The 22,565-nt window shown below is 35.1% G+C and overlaps 2 protein-coding genes across 6 annotated transcripts in view; one reads left to right on the top strand and one right to left on the bottom strand.

Annotated features, from left to right (window-relative positions):
• Positions 1 to 22,565, bottom strand: part of LOC127833413 (thimet oligopeptidase-like) — a 388,329-nt gene that overhangs the window by 31,373 nt on the left and 334,391 nt on the right. For 3 of the 4 annotated variants that reach the window (XR_008027402.1, XR_008027403.1, XM_052358642.1), the window contains exon 2: positions 3,179 to 3,504. Coding sequence is in view for 2 of the 4 variants with exons in the window: in XM_052358642.1 (XP_052214602.1) it covers positions 3,179 to 3,475 (297 nt within the window). In the remaining 2 variants the exon portion in view is untranslated. Of the gene's footprint in view, positions 1 to 3,178; positions 3,505 to 22,565 lie in introns of those variants that run through there. The other variant, XM_052358643.1, reaches the window with a different exon arrangement.
• On the top strand, positions 3,526 to 22,294 carry LOC127833421 (store-operated calcium entry-associated regulatory factor-like). Of its 2 annotated transcripts, XM_052358655.1 has the most exons (9): positions 3,542 to 3,668; positions 7,091 to 7,295; positions 9,546 to 9,658; positions 10,632 to 10,726; positions 11,515 to 11,607; positions 14,473 to 14,583; positions 16,602 to 16,726; positions 18,195 to 18,421; positions 19,829 to 22,294. In XM_052358655.1, exons 3-9 carry the CDS (start codon positions 9,586 to 9,588, stop codon positions 20,155 to 20,157), a joined length of 1,053 nt encoding a protein of 350 aa, XP_052214615.1. In that variant the 5' UTR covers positions 3,542 to 3,668; positions 7,091 to 7,295; positions 9,546 to 9,585; the 3' UTR covers positions 20,158 to 22,294. The 2 variants fall into 2 exon arrangements, with proteins under 2 accessions (XP_052214614.1, XP_052214615.1); XM_052358654.1 differs by lacking the exon at positions 7,091 to 7,295 and having other exon boundaries at positions 3,526 to 3,668.

The following is a 22,565-nucleotide window of genomic DNA, read 5'->3' as shown; positions in this document are numbered from 1 at the left end:
TAAACGCAAAACTTAACCAAAATTTTCAATTTTCTAAGTATAAAAAGGGCACATAATTCAGTCAAAATGCACGCCAGAGTTATCTAACTTTGCCTGCCCAGTCCCCTCATGATAGTAAGTAAGTGTACCAAGTTTGAATGCAATAGCATTGATACTTTCTGAGAAAAGTGGACCTAAACGCAAAACTTAACCGGACTCCGACGCAGACGCCGACGCCAAGGTGATGACAATAGCTCATAATTTCTTTTCAAAAAATAGATGAGCTAATAAAATTCAAAATTTTATCTTTACTTCAATTATTAATTTTATTAAATTCTAAAATTGAAATATATAATTATGTAAAATGTAGTTTATAAAATGTCAGTGTGACGTCGTGTAGCTCAATGATCCTATATAAGGAACTCAAACCGTTTTTTGAAAGATCATCGTATCTTGATATTGTTGACAACAAAAAACATAGGAACATTATTGCAAAATTATGTTTGTCCTCTCACAAATTATCCATAGAAACGGTCAGACACCAGAATATTGACAGAGATCAACGCAAATGTATATTATGTAACCTAAATGACATCGAGGATGAATTTTACTTTGTTCTTAAATGTCCTTATTATAATGATGTTAGGAATGCATTAATTCCGAAATATTATAGAATCCGGCCAAATATGTTCAAGTTTATTAAACTACTTAATAGCTCAAACAAAACTGTATTAGGAAAGCTAGCCATGTATTGTTTAACATGCTTTAAAATAAGAGAAAATGTCATATATATGTAGTGTTAAATAGAAATACATTTTTTACAAAAAAATAAGGTCAGAAATATGTAATTATACCTATATTTGTAAACCTATATGCATAACATTGTGTGACCACTGTGTATTAAACCCATCCATGTACCATTCTCACGAAATGTGTTCACGAAATATGTTTATTTCGTGTTTATTTAGATTATTTATTCTTTAAAATGATGTGTGTTTTTGTGTGTACATGTACTTAAACGCATGCTGTTATTTATATGTATGTTAATGACGATGAGCTTCACATGCTTAAGTCAAAAATAAACTATTCTGTTCTGTTCTATAAAACGTGTTTGTTGGTCATGACATGAATAGAATATTGATCTAGTAGGTTCATTTCAAATTTAGTTATGAAGTGATACAGTCATGAAATACATTATAAAATTTAAAGGTTGTAATGCTTGATTATTTTACCATGTATTGATAGAAAATTCGGTTTCATATATGTGTATGCAGGGCCCTCGTATGGCCTTTTTTGGGGTCGAATTTGGCCCCAATTTTGGCCCCATTCCCCCCTTAAAATAGTATACTTTTCCCCCTATTTCAGCTAAAAATTTCCCCTCTCCATTTTATTAAAAAAAGAACAGTTGGTCATTCCGATATTTTTGTACTTCCAGGACAACTGGGAAGACACCGGTACAGATCCGATTTCAAGACAAAAAAGAGCAACAAATCAATGATATGTATTTGTATAAATTTCATTCATGCAATAAACTTGTGTATAATAAAGATGTGTTGGTTTTCAACCTCAATATGAAAATCAGATTTAGGTTCGTTTTAGGTTGACGTTATTCCACAACCAGTGATTTTTTTTTTGATTTTTTTGTTACAGCCTGTGCCATTTGGATTGGAAAAATTAGCGTGATAAACCATGAAATTGGGAAAAATAGCACGATAAACCATGAAATAGGGAAACATTATAAATATGATTATAAGAACAGAATTAAAATTATTAAAGTATGTTTGACAGCATTTTTATATTATAAAGTGCTAATTTAATGTGTTCTTACAATGAAGACAATGTTAAGTTAATATCCTTCCACATGCATTATGAACTTGCAATAATCTATATAGATTCTTAAATATACCATTTAATCATAACCTCTTTAACAGTAAGAATTTAATTCAGTATTTTTTTTTAATTAAATATCATATTAACAAATTAACAAATATTTATAAAAAAACACTTTAGTGGTCTTGCTATGTCAATGATGTATTAAATGGAGTTAAAATAATTTAATTCATTTCTTTACCTTTCAACATCTTGCACTTGACATCCTCCATTCAATGCTATTTTAGTAACTGTAAAGCGTGACAAACATAATAAAGCAGAATATGCATATGAATCTGATTATACACAGATCCACTAACATATAAATCATATGATGTTTGTCTCTTTCCATTTTCGAACGATACTCATCTTAAATCATTAACTTTGTGAGTACCGATAGACTTACGCCAATTTCCCAACACTGATATCCGTGATGCACATTCACTGTGAAGATTTCTTATAAATATTTGTTGTTTTTATCTTAAACGTTGTATTTTGCGTTAATGGACACACGCATTAAATTATTCTGTAATAACCATATGATATCCGTTGTTAATTTAAATGTTATTTATCATTTTCGCCGCTCATCGCAAATTTCTCGTCTGCTTGCCACCATCTTGGACGTGTGTAAAAACAGGCGTTTACAATCAGGATACATCGACTATCGTCAGTATCCTCCGCAATATTGAGAGAGATGTGGATAGCACTGTAAAATCGTATTCGGCTAAATTCGCAAACAATACGTAAGTCAGTTGTCGTTCGGCGTCGATTCGACAAGCTCGATCGTCACTCGTTTGAAATTATTGCTAAATTACATTGTAATCTTATTGGCTTTATTGGGATTTTTTTTTCTTTTTTGGGGAAATTTTAATCAAATTTTTGGGAAAAAACGTCGTTTTATGCAATTGGGAAGCAGCCGGATATCGGCTGTAATTTTGGGCAAAAAAATCACTGGCAACCTTTCGGGAACGTTAAGCGAACCTTACATTTAATAACAATGTTGCAAAGCGGATGAATTTTGGTTGCGAAGTGGTTGAGTTTCGGTTGCAAAGTGGTTGAAAAATGGTTGCAAAGTGGTTGTAGAATGGTTGGTTTTGGTTGAAAAATGGTTGAATTTCGGTTGTAACATGACGTTGGTAACTTGAATCAAGGTCATAATATTTCGTCTAAAAAATCTTTCATTTACAACCAAAATTCAATGGTCATTCAACGTCATGGTACAACGTCCTATGTTTGTTGGGCACACTCCCTAAATGGTGAACAAATACACTGACAGTGACTTGCATGTAGATTTGTTCCATGTCAAATTAAAGCCCTGATATAAACTTACCTTGATGACAGTTTCAAAACTTGCTTCATCCGAGGTGACTTTACCAATAGAATCATAAATATGTTTGCTTTTCTGTATAAGTTCCTCTGTAGAAGATTTTATCAACTCCTCTGTTATTTGCCAATTCAATCGGTTTCCACTTGGTTTGGCCATTCTGTGAATAGCAAATGTGGTGTGAAACGTGCGTCTGCGGGATTCAAAGAATGAAATGTGTGGTAAATAGGATTTTTGTGTTGAAAATACTTGAATAAATGTGCGTGAAAGGGATATATCACGTGCAACTCTTCTAAGAAGCATGAGATCGCCGGCGTCCTCAATAATCAATGTTGTCACCGGAAGTTATTAAACGGTGTCGCAAAATTATTTCGTAGTTAAAACTGGAAATCAATTTGTGTGAGTAAACACTTTTAAAGACACGTCAGAAATCGAAAGTTGATATAAATTTGAAAGGTTTACGTAAATTTTGTTATTAAGATCTACAAATCATCAGGTATGGTTTACTTTTTAAATTGTGTTCTCTCTATTCTTGTATTTGTCTTTAAATGCTGTGTATCTTTCCGTCTTTGTATCTGTCTACTCTAGAGTCTAGTTTCTAGTTCTTCTTGAGGGTGTGACCCCTTATGTACCATTCCCTTTATGTACAACTTTGAGACTTTATGTACCACCTATACATTATGAAGGTGTTGTCCATTCATTCATAGCAGTGTGAATGGGCATTAATAAGTGTTGATCGAGTCAAATTTGAGTTAATCAAATATTGTCTACTATAACATTGCAATTCATTGTACTGAATCATTTATTTTTTGCTATCAGAAAAGTCTTGACAATTTGGAAAAAAAAGTTCAATAAAACTGATTAACTTAGTAACTCAGTTCATACTAAGTAAAATATTGCTGAATTATATGTTATATCTATTTTGTTATTGCAATTCATAATGTAATGTTAAACCAAAAAAAAAAGTTAAACAAAACTCAGTAACTTAGTAACTGAGTTCTTACTAAGTAAAATATTGCTTTATTATATGTTAAATATAAAAATGTAGCAATCTAAATAACATGTACAAAATTAAAAAAAATCTCAATTAGTATTGTAATTGAAAATTTTGTTCACATTCATAAATTGTTTTATTTCCAATAGCAAAAATAAAATGATAAAGCTAAAATGAAATGAACCTTATGCAATGGTTACAGTATCTCTAATGAAGACTAATGGCACTGTCTGGTGCTCAACAGCTCTAAATTCCTCACCTATGCCAGGTGTGAAATGTCATGTTTTTTGAGTAAACATCCCAAACCAAATGGGTCCTTCTTCACAAGTGACACATTCCTCAAATAATTAGACCAATTAACAACAATATTTATACTTTTATACTTTTATTTAATTTTACATAACAATAACATAGTCCAGCACATAATCTCATAATACATTTTCTAAATCAAATCATACATTGTTATTCTGTTATATTGTAATTTTAATACGTATATAAATACTTAATACATAAAAGTAGCACATGAAAAGCCAAACACATTTATCATTCACAAAATTAATAATGGAATACTTTTATTTGATTATTGGCAAACAGTACAAATGAAAATATACATAAAAGTAGCACATGAAAAGCAAAGAGCATTTATCATTCAAATAATTAGAGTTTTTTTTTCATTTATTGGCAAACAGTACAAATACAAGCATACATCAGAGTATAAAAAATAACAAATGAAAAGTTCATAAAATAAGGGAGTTTATTTTATTTTTTCTTTAAACAACAGTACAAATACAAACATACATCATACAAATATCACACGAAATAGCTTCATCATCGTCAATGACATTGGTACCACAATCAATACAAGAAAAAATAATGTCTGTCATGATGTTGGAATGGTTTTATATATTGAATATCACCAGCATATATACACCATTTAACAATTGAGCAACAACACTTACCTTAATTACTTGATAACCTGTGAAAACTTTCTCTTTATCCTCCCTTTGATTTTTATTTGAAAATGAACGTGATAATTTTATAATTACATAGGTACCTAATAACTTTATTTATACCACAAATAGACATCCTTTGATGACACCACCAGTTAATTTTTTTGTAAACATGATTAAAGAAGGATTTTTTTTCACAGTTTGAAAACTAAGGTCATTCTCTAAACATGATTAAAAAAGGAAATAATTTTATTATTTACAGTTTGAAAATGAAGGCCATTCTCTCTTCTCTTCAAAGTATCACATTTCAACTATACAATAGGAAATACAAACATTTTAGTTAGACTTAGTCAGGATAAGAAAGTGACAAATGGATTTTTATAATATACTTAAATTTCAGGTAAGAATATGAATCATTTATTACTACTGGGGCTAATAAATTATACTAAGACAGTCACTGACACACAAGCTGGCATAAAATATAATATATGGCAATATATTAGTCTAAATTCATAAATAATATGTCACAAAATACATTTCATTATTAACACACCTTCATATTAAACCATATATTATTTCTATATATTATATATATGGTACATAAAGGATCAGATAGTGGTACATAAAGAGGTGGTACATAAGGGGACTGGTACATAAAGGGTGACATCCTCTTCTTGAATGGGTCCTTCTTGAATGCTCTGAGTTTTTTTGCGTACATACGTACAGCTCATCGTTCTTCCAGATAAAACGAAACTCAATGTAATTTATTTTGTCTCAGTATATCTTTAAAATCGAGTTAAATTAACCTAATACTAGCATGAACCAATGATTTTTCAAACATAAATAATTGATGTCAAATGCCTGCAGGCATAATATTTAAGGTATTAGTAAGCATTTTGTTTTAATGGATTACTTTGAAAATTCTATTTTTTATGAATTTTTTAGCAACAAGGGGTAATGAACTTTAAAATAATGTTATTGAATTTCTAACCAAAAACTGGTTCCATGGCAATACTGGATGAAATGCACACTTTTCTTCAAAACAATCCAAATTCTAATGCTTTTTCTTGATAAAATATCTCCTATTCTAACTAGAAATACCACTTTTGATCAAAAAATTAATACAAAAAGATGTTTTAGTTGTTTTTAATTTCAATAAGCATACTGTTTACGTTCTGTTCATATCTTCCTAACAATCTGTTATGTTATCATTTTTATAGGAAAATGTTTAATGTATTGTGTTTTATAATTTTGAAATGAAAACATTAATATTGACTATTACTGGTTGATAAATGTATGATTTTGCTTCTTATTTGAAAAAGTGATGCTTTCAAGGCTGATAAATTTGAAATATGAAAGCTATTCTGTCGTTTGGCCTTTGTTTGTCAATACATCTGTACGATTGGTAATTTCCGTAACCACTCGTAAAATTGTAGCAGACACAAGTTTTAATCAAAATACTTATGTTTTCCACTTATATTCGACCACTTTCTTGTTCATACCCAATACATAAATGATTTCAAAGCAATATTTTATTGATTTCAGCAAGTAACACCGTCTATAACCGCGAAAAAAAACATTCCGAACTTTTTGGTTTACGATTTTTATTTTCTAAATAGCTTGCATAGAGCATGGCATTGAATGTTAAGCAAGATAAATGTCTCTACTTTCTTGATTGGATGATTTCAGACTGTTTAATCCAATCAGAAAAGAGCTTTAAAATGTAATTTAAACCCATGTTAAGCGAGATAATAAAGAACCACTTTTTGGTTACTGCCGATTTGTGACATCACGAGTTGCCTCCCTTGTTGGTTCATGCTACTAATACATCTTTACAAACACAATACCTGTCATCATCGATATCAATTAGCAAGTCATTTGTGTCGAAATACTCAAAACAAAAACTTCACATAAAAACCTTTATCAAACCGAAAGCAGATGTTTTGAATGGACGATTCGTTCTTTCTTACGCAGGTTTCGGAGGAAGTTGGTGTATTACCATTGGTTGATTAGACATGAGATTGATCTCCTGGAGGATTCTGGAGATAATCAATGGCATAGTTCTTTATTCAGAATACTCTGCTTTTTTCATAACAAAAACTTACACATTTTCATGAACCGTTGACATGTTTGAAACTTTAGACTAATATAAATACTATGCCAGCACACCAATTATCACGTAAGTTGTTTTAAGTCGCGCATTAGTGATATGATCTGTTTGTGTTTATTTATGCCCAAAAATAATTACAATACAGCGGATTCTAGCGGTACGTTTTTATGAACAATCTTGTTCTCAGTTGCAACTCCCAGTTACCCGAAGGGTCATTATCTGGGAGTTGGATTATTGCAACTACATTGTATTCTAGTTTCTGTCCTGTTACCACTATGTTATCTACGTCTCTGACACTTACCAGGGCATTTTTCCTCCATTGTAGAAAAAGACATGTAAAAAATGAACATTTCTTTGGCGTAAAAATAGTGGCAAATACGACGTAAGGTATGGCAGATTAATAATAATTTCTAGTGTATTTTTATTTTGTTCTCATCATACCACATGCTTTGTGTCATGCAAATAAGTAAACTAGATAAAACTACAAACATCACAAAATATAGGTATAAAAGGTTAGTTTCTTATCTACATGTATCAGGTGAATGACCTATTGCCTTAAGGCCATCTTGTAATTTGTTATAGAGTTACATTTTATTAGTATCTATCATGTAACACATACATTTAAAAAGGAATTTCATCCATGTTCAAATGGCTGAATAGCCATGTTCATCCGGTAGCTAACTAGTGGAAAAAGTACCAAAATTAATTTTTTTTTTAATGTTACATATTATGAATGTCTTTACCATAGTAGCGGTAAGAACATACACAAATGAAAGAGGAACATAATAGTTTGGAACATTTTTAGCTCATCTATTTTTTGAAAAAATTATGAGCTATTGTCACCTTGGCGTCGGCGTACGGTTAAGTTTTGCGTTTAGGTCCACTTTTCTCAGAAAGTATCAATGCTATTGCATTCAAACTTGGTACACTTACTTACTATCATGGGGGGACTGGGCAGGCAAAGTAAGATAACTCTGGCCTGCATTTTGACAGAATTATGTGCCCTTTTTATACTTAGAAAATTGAAAATTTTGGTTAAGTTTTGTGTTTAGGTCCATTTTATTCCTTAAGTATCAAAGCTATTGCTTTCATACTTGCAACACTTACTAACTATCATAAGGGGACTGTGCAGGCAAAGTAATGTAACTCTGACTGTCATTTTGATAGAATTATGTGCCCTTTTTATACTTAGAAAATTGAAAATTTTGTTAAGTTTTGTGTTTAGGTCCACTTTATTCCTACAGTATCAAAGCTATTGCTTTCATACTTGCAACACTTATTAACTATCATAAGGGGACTGTACAGGCAAAGTTATGTAACTCTGACTGGCATTTGGACGGAATTATGGGCCCTTTATACTTAGAAAATTGAAAATTTTATTAAGTTTTGTGTTTTGGTCCACTTTACCCCTAAACTATCATAGCTATTGCTTTCATACTTGGAACACTCGCAAACTATCATAAGGGTACAGTAAAAAGACAAGTTGCATAACTCTGGTTGTCATTTTTACGGAATTATGGCACATTTTTGACTTAGTAACTTTGAATATATGGTTAAATTTTGTGTTTCGATCCACTTTTATTCTAAAGTATCAAGGCCCCCCCCCCCGAATCACCCCCCCCCTAAATGTTGTGTTTTTTTTAAAGATCAATTCACAAATGACCACCACACCCTCACACTATACTATACACCCCCCCCCCCCACCCCCACCCCCCCCTATTTTTTTTTTTTGAAACGGTTAAAAAACACAAATATTTATTTTTATTATTTTATGTTTGAAATACCGTCAAACCATCACACCCAAGAATACCCCCACCCCCCGAATCCCCCCCCCTAATTTTTTTTTTTTTTTTAAGATCATCTCACAAATGACCACCACACCCTCACACTATACCCCCCCACCCCCAATTATTTTTTTAAACAGTTAAAAAACACAATTATTTATTTTTATTATTTGATGTTTGAAACCCCCCCCCCCCCCCCCCCCCCCGATTTAATTTTATGTTTTCGCATTTTTTTTTCCGAATTTTTGGAAGATAACAAGTAATAAATGTCCACGCCCTAACACTATACACCCCGTTTCACTCCACCCCTCCCTCCTTTGTGATTGAAAATGAGAGTCCCTTCACCTTTAAAAAGAAAATAGATGAGCGGTCTGCACCCGCAAGGCGGTGCTCTTGTTTTAAATGGTGTGGGGCATAAAAATGAAAGGGGGCCCCTCTACCATTCCACTATACCTAAATTCTTAAATATAATCTTTTATTACTTATGTTTGTTCATTAATGAAAATAATGTAATGTCTCTCTTCTGTCTTTTCAGAATCAAATTTCATTATTTTTATGCTGAGAACTGATACACAATGAACAAATCAAACACAACTTGGACATTGAGTATGTGTGTATTTATACTGCTGTGTCTACATGTTATATCAGGTGAGCTCCAATATTAATGTATAATGAAATTTACACAGCGAAATGTGAGTTAACAAATCAGTTTTACATGTACTGAATGTTTCTCTTCCAGAAAAAAGCGAGTAAATAATTGTCATGACACTAAACATCTCTAATACACGGTATCCTTTAATAAAAAAAATGTTTGAAACAATTATGCACAGGTAATTTTCCCTGAGTCAATCTGATCTTAAGGGAACTTTCTATGTTTAATAGTGAATGTTATTAATTTCATAACTTTACTCCTTGTATAATATTGTTTTAATGTTGTCCTGAATTGATGGTGTAGTTTTTGCAAATTATACTGTGTACCACAAAGTGTACATATCTTGATTTGTTTCATAAAGCTTTAATTCAGACTGAGACATAGTTTACCACTACAGTTTTTTTTAATGTTTTCCTTTAATAATATATGATACTGAAGTTTTTCAACAATCACACGTTGGGCACATGAGCCAGGTTTTGGGAAACCTAGACTAAATGCTTGTGTGTTGACTGTATTAAGTATTTTCCCACATAAGCCTGCGCAGTTTGAACAAGCTTATCAGTGACAATACTTTCCGTCTTTACTGGATTTTCAGTTGGCAGATTCTTCTTGTAAACAAAAAATTTCATAAAAGCGGAAAGTTTCATCCCTGATAAGTCTGTGCGGACTGGACAGGCTTATCTGGAATGACACTTAATGCTCATGCATTATAAGCTGTGTTCCCAGATCAAACCTCATATTGTTGTGTATTAAGATAATGCCGCTACGCCACGCCTACTTTGAAATGAAGCGTAACAACGCCCCGCTGCATGTTCTTCATAACTGCATGTTGACCTCTGATCTGTGTTAGTTAGTTGTAAGGAATTCATTGCTTCTATCGTTGAATGATAAAAGTAGCCACTGAAATTATATGCGTTAAACTTCGTTTGTTTACCCAAACACAATATCTTAATCTGTATTCAACAACAGGCAACCCTGATAAGGTATTCCTCAATGAGGTACAAGTGTTGACTCTCCACCATGGACAGATGACGCAGGCTAGGAGGTCTTCTCCAGTACCGCAGGTTGGTGCATATTTCAATATGCCTTAACCCTTAACCACTTAGATACATATTAAACCCTTTACCACTTAGATATTGACGCATGTGTAGTCCCTTAGAAAATTAAATTCAATAAAAGACCTTTCTTACAAAATTCAAGTTTTGAAGGCTTCATTTCTAACCCTGAGATACTGATGAACAGCAAACAACATAAAACCTTAACAGACTGCAAGCCATTTTTGCTTTGCTTCTGAGTGGGAAAGGGTTAAATGCACAATTACATTTGGAGACACTGACCCAATATTTCAAAGTGTTGTTATACTGGTGACAGATAATGCTTATTGAGTCCTTGTTATAGAGAAGGGTACCCAAGGAAGGGTACTGCACAATCTCTAATCTCAGTGTGTGTGTTTTGCACAATTTTGGGAATGGAGGGAGAGCCTTTGATTGGAAAAAAATCACGTCATTTTGCTGCAATTGGCAAAAATTGGTAATTTTTTTCCTAACAAAGGCTTTAAAATTGTGAATAAAAATGGTTTATAGATAATATTTTATTGGGTTAAACTTATCAAAAGGGAGCTGGATAGGGAAATGAATTAAATGTTGATTTTTTTTATGTAAATTATTATTGTTAGTGTTAGTTTTTGGAAACCTTTAAATGGAAATTTTAGACACTGCTTTGGGAAAAATGTGTTCTTTTGAGATTTTGAATGGGGTCAATATGTTGTCCCTAATTTGACTCCGGAAAAGGCTAAATTGATAGGTTTTTCACCAGTTGCTTGCAATACTGTCAATTCTTTGGTTCATTTCAGTTGAAGTGCCTGGGTGGCACTGCGGGATGCACAGCGTTTAAACCAAACGTTGTTCAATGCTATAACAGGGGATCTGATGGCTATGATGTCCAGGTAAATTTACATAGTAAATAATTATTTGTTTGCTTGTTGTTTTAAGGTGATAAAATTTTACGAGATCAAATTTATTTAACCAACAAATAAATGTTGGATATTTTAATTTAGATTTATTAGCTTTGATTTATTTACTTGCTCAACAACTATGTCAAAATAGAAATCTCAGTAATATAGCATGTATTACTAAAAATAAACACATGTATACTGTTTGCTTTTTTTCTGGGCCATTTATCTTTGATAACACTAAATAATGATGCAATTGTAAAAGCCCCTTATGATTAAGTTTATAGCTGTTGATTCTACGTATGTGGGGAAAACCAATGTCATGCAAAAAATCTATATGTGAACATGTGCTTGTATATAGATTGTCACTTATGTTATATTTGATAACATGGCAGATTGGCAGATGGCAGATGACAAAATTAGGAAAATGATTGTTAAAGTACTCAGATGGTTCCTACCTGCATGTCACAGTTTATAAGTGTGTCATTATGCTACCCGAAATAAAATTTCGGCGGAGCATATAGTTGCCAGTTTTTCCTTACTTTCATACTTCCATGCTTCCTTACTTCCTTCACACTTTTGTTACCGTTTCTCATAGCGCCTTCAATACTTTACCAATCTCTTTCATATTTGGCATGTAGGTACATGTACCTTGCATTGACCTCAACCTTTCGATGAGGTTTGAGGTCACTTGGGTCAAGGTCACCAAGGCTAATAATAGATTTTTCCGTCACACTTTTGTTACAGTTTCTCATAGCACCTTCAATTTTTTACCAATCTCTTTCGTATTTGGCTTGTACGTACCTTGCATGGACCTCTACCTTTTGATGAGGTTTGAGGTCACTGGGGTCAAGGTCACCAAGGCTAATATTAGATTTTTCCTTTTGTTACAGTTTCTCATAGCACCCTCAATACTTTACCAATCTCTTTCATTTTTGGCATGTACATACCTTGCATGGACCTCTACCTTTTGATGAGGTTTGAGGTCACTGGGGTCAAGGTCACCAGGGCTAATATTAGATTTTTCCATCCCACTTTTTTTACAGTTTCTCATAGCACCTTCAATACTTTACCGATCTCTTTCATATTTGGCATGTATGTACCTTGCATGGACACCTTTTGATGAGATTTGAGGTCACTGGGGTCAAGGTCAAGGTCACCGAGGCTAATAATAGATTTTTCCATCACACTTTTGCTACAGTTTCTCATAGCACCTTCAATACTTCCCCGATCTCTTTCATATTTGACATGTATGTACCTTGCATGGACCTCTACCTTTTGATGAGGTTTGAGGTCACTGGGGTCAAGGTCACTGAGGCTAATAATAGATTTTTCCGTCACACTTTTGTTACAGTTTCTCATGGCACCTTCAATACTTTACTGATCTCTTTCATATTTGGCATGTAGGTACCTTGCATGGACCTCTACCTTTTGAAGAGGTTTGAGGTCACTGGGGTCAAGGTCACCAACGCTAATAATAGATTTTCCGTCATGCTTTTGTTATTTACCAATCTCTTTCCTATTTGGCATGTAGGTATCTTGCATGGACTTCTACCTTTTGATGAGATTGAGGTCACTGGGCTCAAGGTCATCGAGGCTAATAATAGATTTTCTGTCACGGTTTTCTTACAGTTTCTCCTAGGGCCTTCAATACTTTACCGATCCTTTACATATTTGCCATGTAGGTACCTTGCATGGACCTCTACCTTTTGATGTGGTTTGAGGTCACTGGGCTCAAGGTCACCGAGGCTATTAATATATTTTCTGTCACGCTTTTGTAACAGTTTCTCATAGCACCTTCAATACTTTACCGATCTCTTTCATATTAAGCATACAGGTACCTTGCATGGACCTCTCACTTTTGATGAGGTTTGAGGTCACTGGGGTCAAGGTCAGGGTCACCGACGCTAATAATTGATTTTTTTAGGTGGTTATTAACACATAGATTGACAAAGCGCATCATCGGGGAGCATCCATCAGTTTCACTGATATTCTTGTTTTTGTATGCCCCCAGTAGGGTGGCATATAGAAGTCCCACCGTTTGACTATCTGTCCGTCAAGCATTCTGTTTTCCAGAGCTTTTTTGCGCAATGCATTAAGATATTGAGCTGATTTTTGGTATGTGAACAGATGAAGTGTAAAATCGTTTCGGTCCATTATTTTTTGACGAAGTTCAGGTCTTTGACTGATCTAAATTTTTACCAAGGAAAGTAATAAGCTTTAAAGTGAGAACATTTTTATTTATCATTTGGCAGGTACAAGGTCATTTTCGACATGTAAAGTAATATTTCTTAATGGGATATAAAACAAGAAAGGAGCTTCTATTAATAGAAAGTAAAAGGCATAGAGATTTGAGACAACAGTGGATATAAAAAAACCTCTATCTCCGTTTTCCATATGTTTTTTATGCAATGCTTTGAGATATTGAGCTGATTTTTGGTGAGTCCAACTACATTACCTGCAGATGAAGTGTGAAATTTATTCTGGTCCATTGTTTTATTTTACGAAGTTAGGGGCCTTGGACTTAAATAGAATAACTGTTTTTTGGAGGGGTTTTATGCAAGGCTTTCAGATATTCAGCTGATATTTGGTATTTAAGTCCACCTACATGACTTACAGATGAATTGTGAGTTTTGGTCCATTGATTTTTGGCTGAGTTATGGGCCTTGTTTCCTTTAAAATAGCTGCTGTTTTGTACTTTACACCATGTACGCTGCGCAAAAGGGGGCATTGTGTTTCACAACAAAGCTCTTGTTTAAACTTGTGAATGTGTTTCATTAACATACTAGAGTGAAAGAGAACACTTCTTATGTCACTTGTTTTTTTAAATCATTATAATTATTTGTCACTATTTTCCAGTGGGAATGTAAGACCGACATGGACAACAGTTACAGGTTTGGTAAAGTAGAAGTGACCTGTGAAGGATACAGTTATCCAGAAGACCCATTCATCCTGAGGGGGTCATGTGGGGTGAGTGTGGGGGTCATGTGGGGTGAGGGGGGGGGTCATGTGGGGTGAGTGGGGGTCATGTGGGGTGAGTGAGGGGTCATGTGGGGTGAGTGACTGGGTCATGTGGGGTGAGTGACGGGGTCATGTGGGGTGAGTAAGGGGGTCATGTGGGGTGAGCGAGGGGGTCATGTGGGGTGAGTGTGGGGGTCATGTGCGGTGAGTGAGGGGGCATGTGGGTGAGTGTGGAGGTCATGTGGGGTGAGTGGGGGTCATATGGGTTGAGTGTGGAGGTCATGTGGGGTGAGTGTGGGGGTCATGTGGGGTGAGTGAGGGGGGCATCTGGGGTGAGTGTGGTGGTCATGTGGGGTGAGTGGGGGGTCATGTGGGGTGAGTGGGGGGTCATGTGGGTGAGTGGGGGGGTCATGTGGCGTGAGTGGGGGGGGTCATGTGGGGTGTTAGGGGGTCATGTAGGGTGAGTGAGGGGGTCATGTGGGGTGAGGGGTTATGTGGGGGTCATGTGGGGTGAGTGAGGGAGTCATGTGGGGTGAAAGTGGGGGGTCATGTGGGGTGAGTGTGCGGGTCATGTGGGGTGAGTGAGGGGGTTATGTGGGGTGAGTAAGGGGGTCATGTGGGGTGAGTGAGGGGGTCATGTGGGGTGAGTATGGGGGTCATGTGGGTGAGTCATGGGGTCATGTGGGGAGAGTCAGGGGGTCATGTGGGGTGAGTTTTTGCAGTTTTATAATCAAATTAATACTTAAAATCAACAAATATTTCATTAAATAAATTTAACTCATAAAAAATCAGTGTTCCTTATAGTAATCACCAAAATTTCAATGCTAGATGTGGTATGGTAACATAGATTTAACGAGATACAAAATTCTCATATTTATTTTGTGTGCCACAAAATATTCCATGTGAACATCCCTCGACGATATCCAAACATTTACCAGTGAACGTGAGACTGGCTTCTGGCAGCGTCGGAAGAACGATGTATTCATTTCCCGCCCAAGGGTAAATGTTTGGATATCGTCACGGTAAATTCACATGGAATATATTGTCATACAAAAATATTAAACACGAGCATTTGGTAAAGCGTGTAATCTATGTTACCAAATTTCAACCAGCGTTAAAATTTCTGCTATTGCTTTATGGATCACAGATTTTTTATGTGTGAACTTTATTTTTCGAAATATTGTAAGAAATTTCCGTTGATTTTGAGTGTTTATGGGCTTTAAAGAGTGAGCTGCATTGTGGAAAAATTTGGCATAATAAATTTTCTTCCCAGTGTCTTCCCAGATTTGTCTTTGCAGTTTGCCTAGGCATGAACAAAACTTCCTGCTTTTTGAAGTTTTGGTTTTAAGGACATTTCTTGTAAATGAAAATCCAGTAAAGGCAGAAAGTGTCATCCCTGATTAGCCTGTACAGACTGCACAGGCTAATCAGGGACAAAGCTTCACTACATACATGCATTAAGCCCAGTTCTCCCAGAACGAGGCTCAGTGATATTTCTGGAGCAGAACATAACTGTATTAACACTTAACCACTTAGATATGTATTTTTACGCATTTGTAGTCCCTTAGAAAGTTAAATTTAATGTAAGATCTTTTTTATTAGATTCAAGTTTTAAAGGTTTAAATTCCAACCCTTTTTAATAAATACTGATGAACAGCAAACAGCATAAAACCTGAACAGACTGCGAGTTACTGTTACTGTTCTGGTTTTATGCTGTTTGCAAATAGCCATTTATTATTTGCTTCTGAGTGGGAAAGGGTTAATTTAGAAAAGCTTTAAAATTTAAACTATGCACGTTATGATACAGGATTTCGAGAGGATGTACAGATTTATAGGACTCTTGCTTCTTGTGTTTGAGATATGATGTTTCCTAACATGTATAAAAGTAATAAAGGATTTGAAATGAATCTTTAAATGATGATAGTGCTGATGATTTTTACATGGACCATAACTCATTCTTTTGTCAGAAAATGTTTTAAGGGGAATTCTGTACTCACACTTAAACTGCTTGTTGTTAATATTTTTAGTTGGAGTATACAATAGACCTAACAGAAGAAGGCATTGCAAGAAAGAACTCTGGTAATCAGGGCAACCACCACCAGCAGCAGCATCAGTATTATGATGATAGCTACCATCACAGGTCCCATGTTAGGTATGAAAATCCAGATCTATGTTTTTCTGGTCTAAATGAAGTGTTGGTCCTTTTATTTAAAAGCAACAAACATTTGAACCATGCTCTGTGAAAAGAGGGTTTAATGCATATGCGTACAGTATCGTCCCAGATTAGCCTGTGCAGTCCCCACAGGCTAATCTGGGATGACACTTCCCACCCAAACTTCATTTTTTCTAAGAAAAGACTTTCTGTAAAATGAAAAATATCATAAAAAGCGGAGAGTGTCATTCCTGATTAGCCTGTGCAGACAGGCTTATCTGGGACAACACTTTACGCACATGCATTAAACCCCCTTTCATGAGGTTTGTAATTGCTTTATATTGTAACGGGGTATGTAAATACATTTTTTTATGATTTATTAATCAATCACTTTGGTTTTGATTACCAATTATAACTATGAAACCAATACTATTTTGGCAACTAATTCGAGTGGATCTTCGTTGGTCTGCTCTCACAAGAAAACAAATATTAAAAAAAAGTTTATGTCTGCACTCTTGTATCTGAAATATATCCTTTTAGTTGATACATCATTCTTTAGGGCGTGCATTCAGTTTTGTCATGTTGATTAATTTATGTAAATTGTATTGGTTTTTAAATAAAAAATAATTTAGCACAGAGACCTTGGAGATCTTTTATGTTGATTAAAAGTTTTATTGTACATTCAAGGAAATCATATCACAAATTACCTTGAGGTGGTCAAAATTCAAGAAAATGATGGGTGATAGGGAAAGCATCTTATCATCTGATGTGACCTCTAGTCCTAAAAACTTTGTGTAGTTAAATCTCAGGACAACAATTATTGGTTCCTTTTTGTTTGTAGAAACTCCATGTACCAGCTTAAAAAGTCTTCATTGTTGAAGGTTAAATTCTCTTGTCAATTACATGCAAAAAGAAATGGAACTTTCTATTTATGAATTGACTGACAATAAGCATTAAGCAATAAGCATTCCCTCTCAGGAGCAAAGCGAAAATGGCTTTGTGCAAACAGAATAAAACCAGAACAGCCTGGAAGTTTCTTGCAGTCTGTTCAGGTTTTATGATGTTTGCTGCTCATCAGTATATAAGGGTTGGAAACGAAGCCTTTAAAACTTGAATATAGTAAGAAAAGTCTTTAATTAAATTTAACTTTCTTAGGGACTACAAATGAGTAAAAAAAAACACATCTAATTGGAAAAGGGTTAAATACGTATCTAAGTGGTAAAGGGTTAACTAAGTATCTAAATGGTAAAGGGTTACATACGTATCTAAGTGGAAAAGAGTTAAATACCCATCTAAGTGGTTACGAGTAAAAAAGGTGTCTAAGTGGTAAATGGTTATATACGTATCTAATTAGTAAAGGGTTAAATACATATCTAAGTGGTAAAGAATTAAAGAAGCATTAAGGCTGAGGAATTTGCAGATCTGTTATATAGCAGAATCAGCTGTTTAAAGCTTTTTCACATTTCAGCGACGGGTTGGGGAAGAAAGTCTCCAGCATTGTATCGGACCTTTTCTACCTGGCTATTATTGCCATTGTTATCTACGCCATCTACAAGTTTTGCATCGCCTCCCCCACCACCGCCCACCCTGGGGATCCCCCGCCCTCCTATGACGACACCTATCGTCCCCATGGCAACACTGCGCCTCCACCGTATGGCTTCCGACAAGATTACATGCCTGGGGGTAACAGTGGAGGTACATTTGTTCAGCTCTTATGTTTTTCTTTTATTCCAACATTATCTAACAACATATGCATCCACTCTACGGCTTCCAAAATTGGGTACATTGGTGTGCCCTAAAGTTTTTCTTATTTCGATATAATCCCTTGCCAGCGCGGATTGCACAGGCCTGTCAGAGATGACACTGTTCCCATAAACTGTATTTAAGCAAAGAAGACACTTTCTGTAAGAAAAAAAGGATAAAAGCGGAAAGTGTTTTCCCTGATAAGTCTGTGCAGACTGCACAGGCTTATCTGGGATGCTGGGACGACACATTTCATGCATTTAGCCCTGTTTTCCCAGGTTAATCAGGGACCATACTTTCCACTCTTGTGGATTTTTATGCTCCCCGAAAATTTTGGGGAACATATAGTTGCCAGTTTGTCCTCCCTTCCTTACTTCATTCTACCACACTGTTGTTACAGTTTCTCATAGAGCCTTCAATATTTTACAGATCTCTTACATATTTGGCATGTAGGTACCTTGCATGGACCATTACCTTTTGATGAGGTTTGAGGTCACTGGGGTCTAGGTCAAGGTCACTGAGGCTAATAATAGATTTTCCCAAGGTCAAACAAGGGGAGAATCCGTCGTTTCAAAGATACTTGTATTTTAAAGGAGTCTCAAATCAGTGTATGCAAAAATCTTCATCATAGATAAGCCTGTTGTGACTGTACAGGCTAATCTGGGATGACACTTGTCATACATGCATTAATCTCCATTTTATGCAAGCACAGCTCATGTAGTTTTTATCCCCCGCCATAGGCGGAGGGATATTGTTTTGTTGTTGTCCGTCTGTTTTTCCATCCATCCATCCGTGCGGAGCCATATCTTGGAAGTGCTTTGGCGGATTTCATTGAAACTTTGAATTAGTATATATATCGATAAGAGGATGATGCACACCAAATGGCATTGTACACCATCTGTAAATAAGGGAGTTATGGCCCTTTGTATCTTGAAAAAATGCTTTTTTGAGTGTCAAATATAACACTTTTGTGTCCAGAAGCATATTGGCGGGGGATATCAATTCAACGAATTTGCTTGTTTTCCTTTAGATCATAAAATGTTTTTGGCTTTATTGTTTTGTAAAACCTTTATTAGTCTGTTCTGAAGTATTTGAGCCGTGCTCTGTGAAAAGACGGTTGTTTAATGCATGTGTACAGTCGGCACAAGCTAATCAGGGACAACACTTTACGCCTTACTGGACTTTGGCTAAAAAGATACTTACTTGAAACGAAATATATCATTAAAGCAGAAAGTGGCATCCCTGATTAGTCTGTGCGGAGTGCACAGGCTAATCTGGAACGACACTTTACCCACATGCATTAACCCCTTTTTCACAGTGCACAGCTCATTTCTTAATCATTCGCTTCTCCTGTTTCAGATTCTTGTTCATCAGGGGCAGGATACTCTGGCAGTCACACCTATACAGGGGCTGGGGGACCCTCCACAGGGGGTGGATTCTGGTCTGGGGCCTTCACAGGGGGAATGCTGGGCTACTTACTTGGGAACCGAAACAACACCTACGCAGGGTACCAGAGGCCACACACAGGGTGGTGGGGAGGCAGTAGCAACTGGGGCACTGGGTGGGGAAATAACTGGGGGTCAGGAACCAGGACATTCACTGCCCCAAGTGCGGGTTCAAGCTTTTCTGCTGGAGTTTCGTCTGGAACCAGGACTGCATCTGGCTTTGGTGGTACCAGAAGACGGTAAACAACGCTGTGGAATGGATATCGTTCTTAGAAGATACAGGATATTGTATATACCAGATATTTAAAGTGGATAAAAGACTTGCTTCAAGTTTGATGTTATTAGAAGATAAAAGATGTATTTGAGCCACACTGTGCGAAAACAGAGCTTAATGTATAAGGGTTAAGTGTTGCCTGAAAGAAGCCTTTGCGAAGTCTGCACAGGCTTATCAGGGAGGATACTTTCTGCTTTTATGGTATAAAAGAAGTCACATATAACCAAAAATCCAGTCTAGGCGGAAAGTATTGTCCCTTATTAGTGTGTGCAGACAGAACAGGCTAAACTGGGAGAACACTTGATGCACATGAATTAAGCCCCATTTCGACTAGAGCCAGGCTTATGAAAGTTAAAAGTTGATAAAATATTTGCTTCAACATAGATAAGTTTATTAAAAAGAAGACATTTTAATGTGCTATTGAAGTCTCCCGAATGTGACAAGCAGAACTATGAATTTGAAAAAGCTAGCAAGTGCATTATTTTTGTTAATATATACAAACTGTAATCTATGTGTTAATTGATCATTGCAAGGAAAGAACATTGTAAACTTTTTGTCAATTTAAGATTTTTAATTTTAACAATTATATTTTTTGGTCAGATTTTGTTTTGTTTTTGGTCTTGGTTTGTAATTCCTAATAACAAGTGTTTTTTTTTCATATACCCATAATGTATGTAATTTTGAGATATCTACTCAGTGTATTTATTTACTTTATTTATTAATTAATATGTTTCTATATTTAGTGTTTTTTTTCGTAAAGTATTATTATGCTTGAAGTATTTTGTGTTTCAAAGTTTGGGTATATTGTTTAATGTTTAATCACCTACTAGACCTGAACATCATGAGCAGTTTAGGGTGTATATTCATATTGCTGAAGAAAACTGACGCACATTTTTTGTTTCACTTCTTTTAACATCATACTGTTTAAAGCTTGGAAAAACTGAAAAAAAAATGTGCCTCACTCTGTGAAAACATGGTTTAATGCATATTCATAAAGTGTCTTCCCAGATTAGCCTGTGCAGTCCGCAAAATCTAATTCAGGTGGACACTTTATGTTCAGAAGAGACTTCTTTTAAACTAAACATGCCATAAAAGCTGTAAGTGTCATTCCTGACAAGCTTGTGCAGACTGCACAGGCTAATCTTTGACGACACTTTATTGTGCAGACTGCACAGGCTAATCTTGGACGACACTTTACGCACATAAAGTAAGCTGTGTTGTCCCAGAACAATGCTCAATTGCAATTTATGCATTTCTGAATTGTTGTGAGATCTAGTTTTGTTTAAATTATGTGCCCCTCTCTGCCCATGAGTCTATGTTCTTTAACCCTTTCCCACTCAGAAGCAAAGTGAAAATGGCTTTGTGCAAACAGCATAAAACCACAACAGCCTGCGAGTAACTTGCAGTCTATTCAGGTTTTATGCTGTTTGCTGCTCATCAGTATCTAAGGATTGGAAATAAAGCCTTAACAACTTGAAATAGTAAAATAGGTGTTAAATTAAATATAACTTTCGAAGGGATTACAAATGCATGAAAATAAATATGTAAGTGGTAAAAGGTTACTATGATATTGTGCACTTGCTCATAAAAGTCAACAAAATAACCAATGAGCATGGCTCACATGCCATCAAATTCTCTGTAAGCTTTTCAAACAAAAAAAACAAAAATTCCAGATTATATAAGCTACTTTGCATTTTAGTCAGTGATTTGAAATTCAATAAATTGCGGACTGTTAAAATTTCAACTACTATGCATTATAGTCAGTGATTTGAAATTCCATAAATTCCGGACTGTTTAAGTATCTACTACCATGCCTTATAGTCAGTGAGCTGAAATTTCATAAATTCTGGCCTGTTAAAATAGCAACTACTATGCATTTTAGTCAGTGATCTGAAATCCAACATATTCCGGACTGTTAAAATGTTATTTTTCTATACGTATTTGCACCTCATTGGGATTGTACTTGTTTTTTACTCGAGAGTGTGAAACTGTTGTACCTCTAAACATTAATTTTCTGCAATTAGATACACCAGTTTTACACTCAACTCACAAAATATTTATTTGTTGTTAATACATTGAATAAATTTATTAAAGCTCAAAACAACATTTAGTTTATTTTTTCCCATTACTAAATGTTTCTTCTATAGTATTAACTAGCTTTTTCATTAGTTTCACCAAATGACATAGGGTTTTACCTCGCATGACCCAGTTTCAAACTTGGCCGAGACTTCATTAGGACTCATGTGCTGACCAAGTTTCATGAAGATTGGACTACAATGAGACTTCAAGAGCCTTAAGAAGTCTTCATTAGTCATAAAGGGAAAATTGACACAAACCCTGGCAGCCATATTTTTCACTTTGTGGGAACCACTTTCAA

This window comes from Dreissena polymorpha, chromosome 6, assembly GCF_020536995.1.
Source record: "Dreissena polymorpha isolate Duluth1 chromosome 6, UMN_Dpol_1.0, whole genome shotgun sequence".
Lineage (NCBI taxonomy): Eukaryota > Metazoa > Mollusca > Bivalvia > Myida > Dreissenidae > Dreissena > Dreissena polymorpha.
The sequence above is the reverse complement of the archived record's forward strand: the minus strand, read 5'-3'. Positions and strand labels throughout refer to the sequence as shown.

Bases quoted from the DNA above. Each gene is read 5' to 3' on its own strand.
- LOC127833421 (XM_052358654.1), top strand. From the start codon at position 9,586: ATGAACAAATCAAACACAACTTGGACATTGAGTATGTGTGTATTTATA. The intron at 9,659-10,631 runs GTGAGCTCCAAT...ATTCAACAACAG, and splicing joins GTGTCTACATGTTATATCAG to GCAACCCTGATAAGGTATTC. The intron at 18,422-19,828 runs GTACATTTGTTC...CTCCTGTTTCAG, and splicing joins GCCTGGGGGTAACAGTGGAG to ATTCTTGTTCATCAGGGGCA.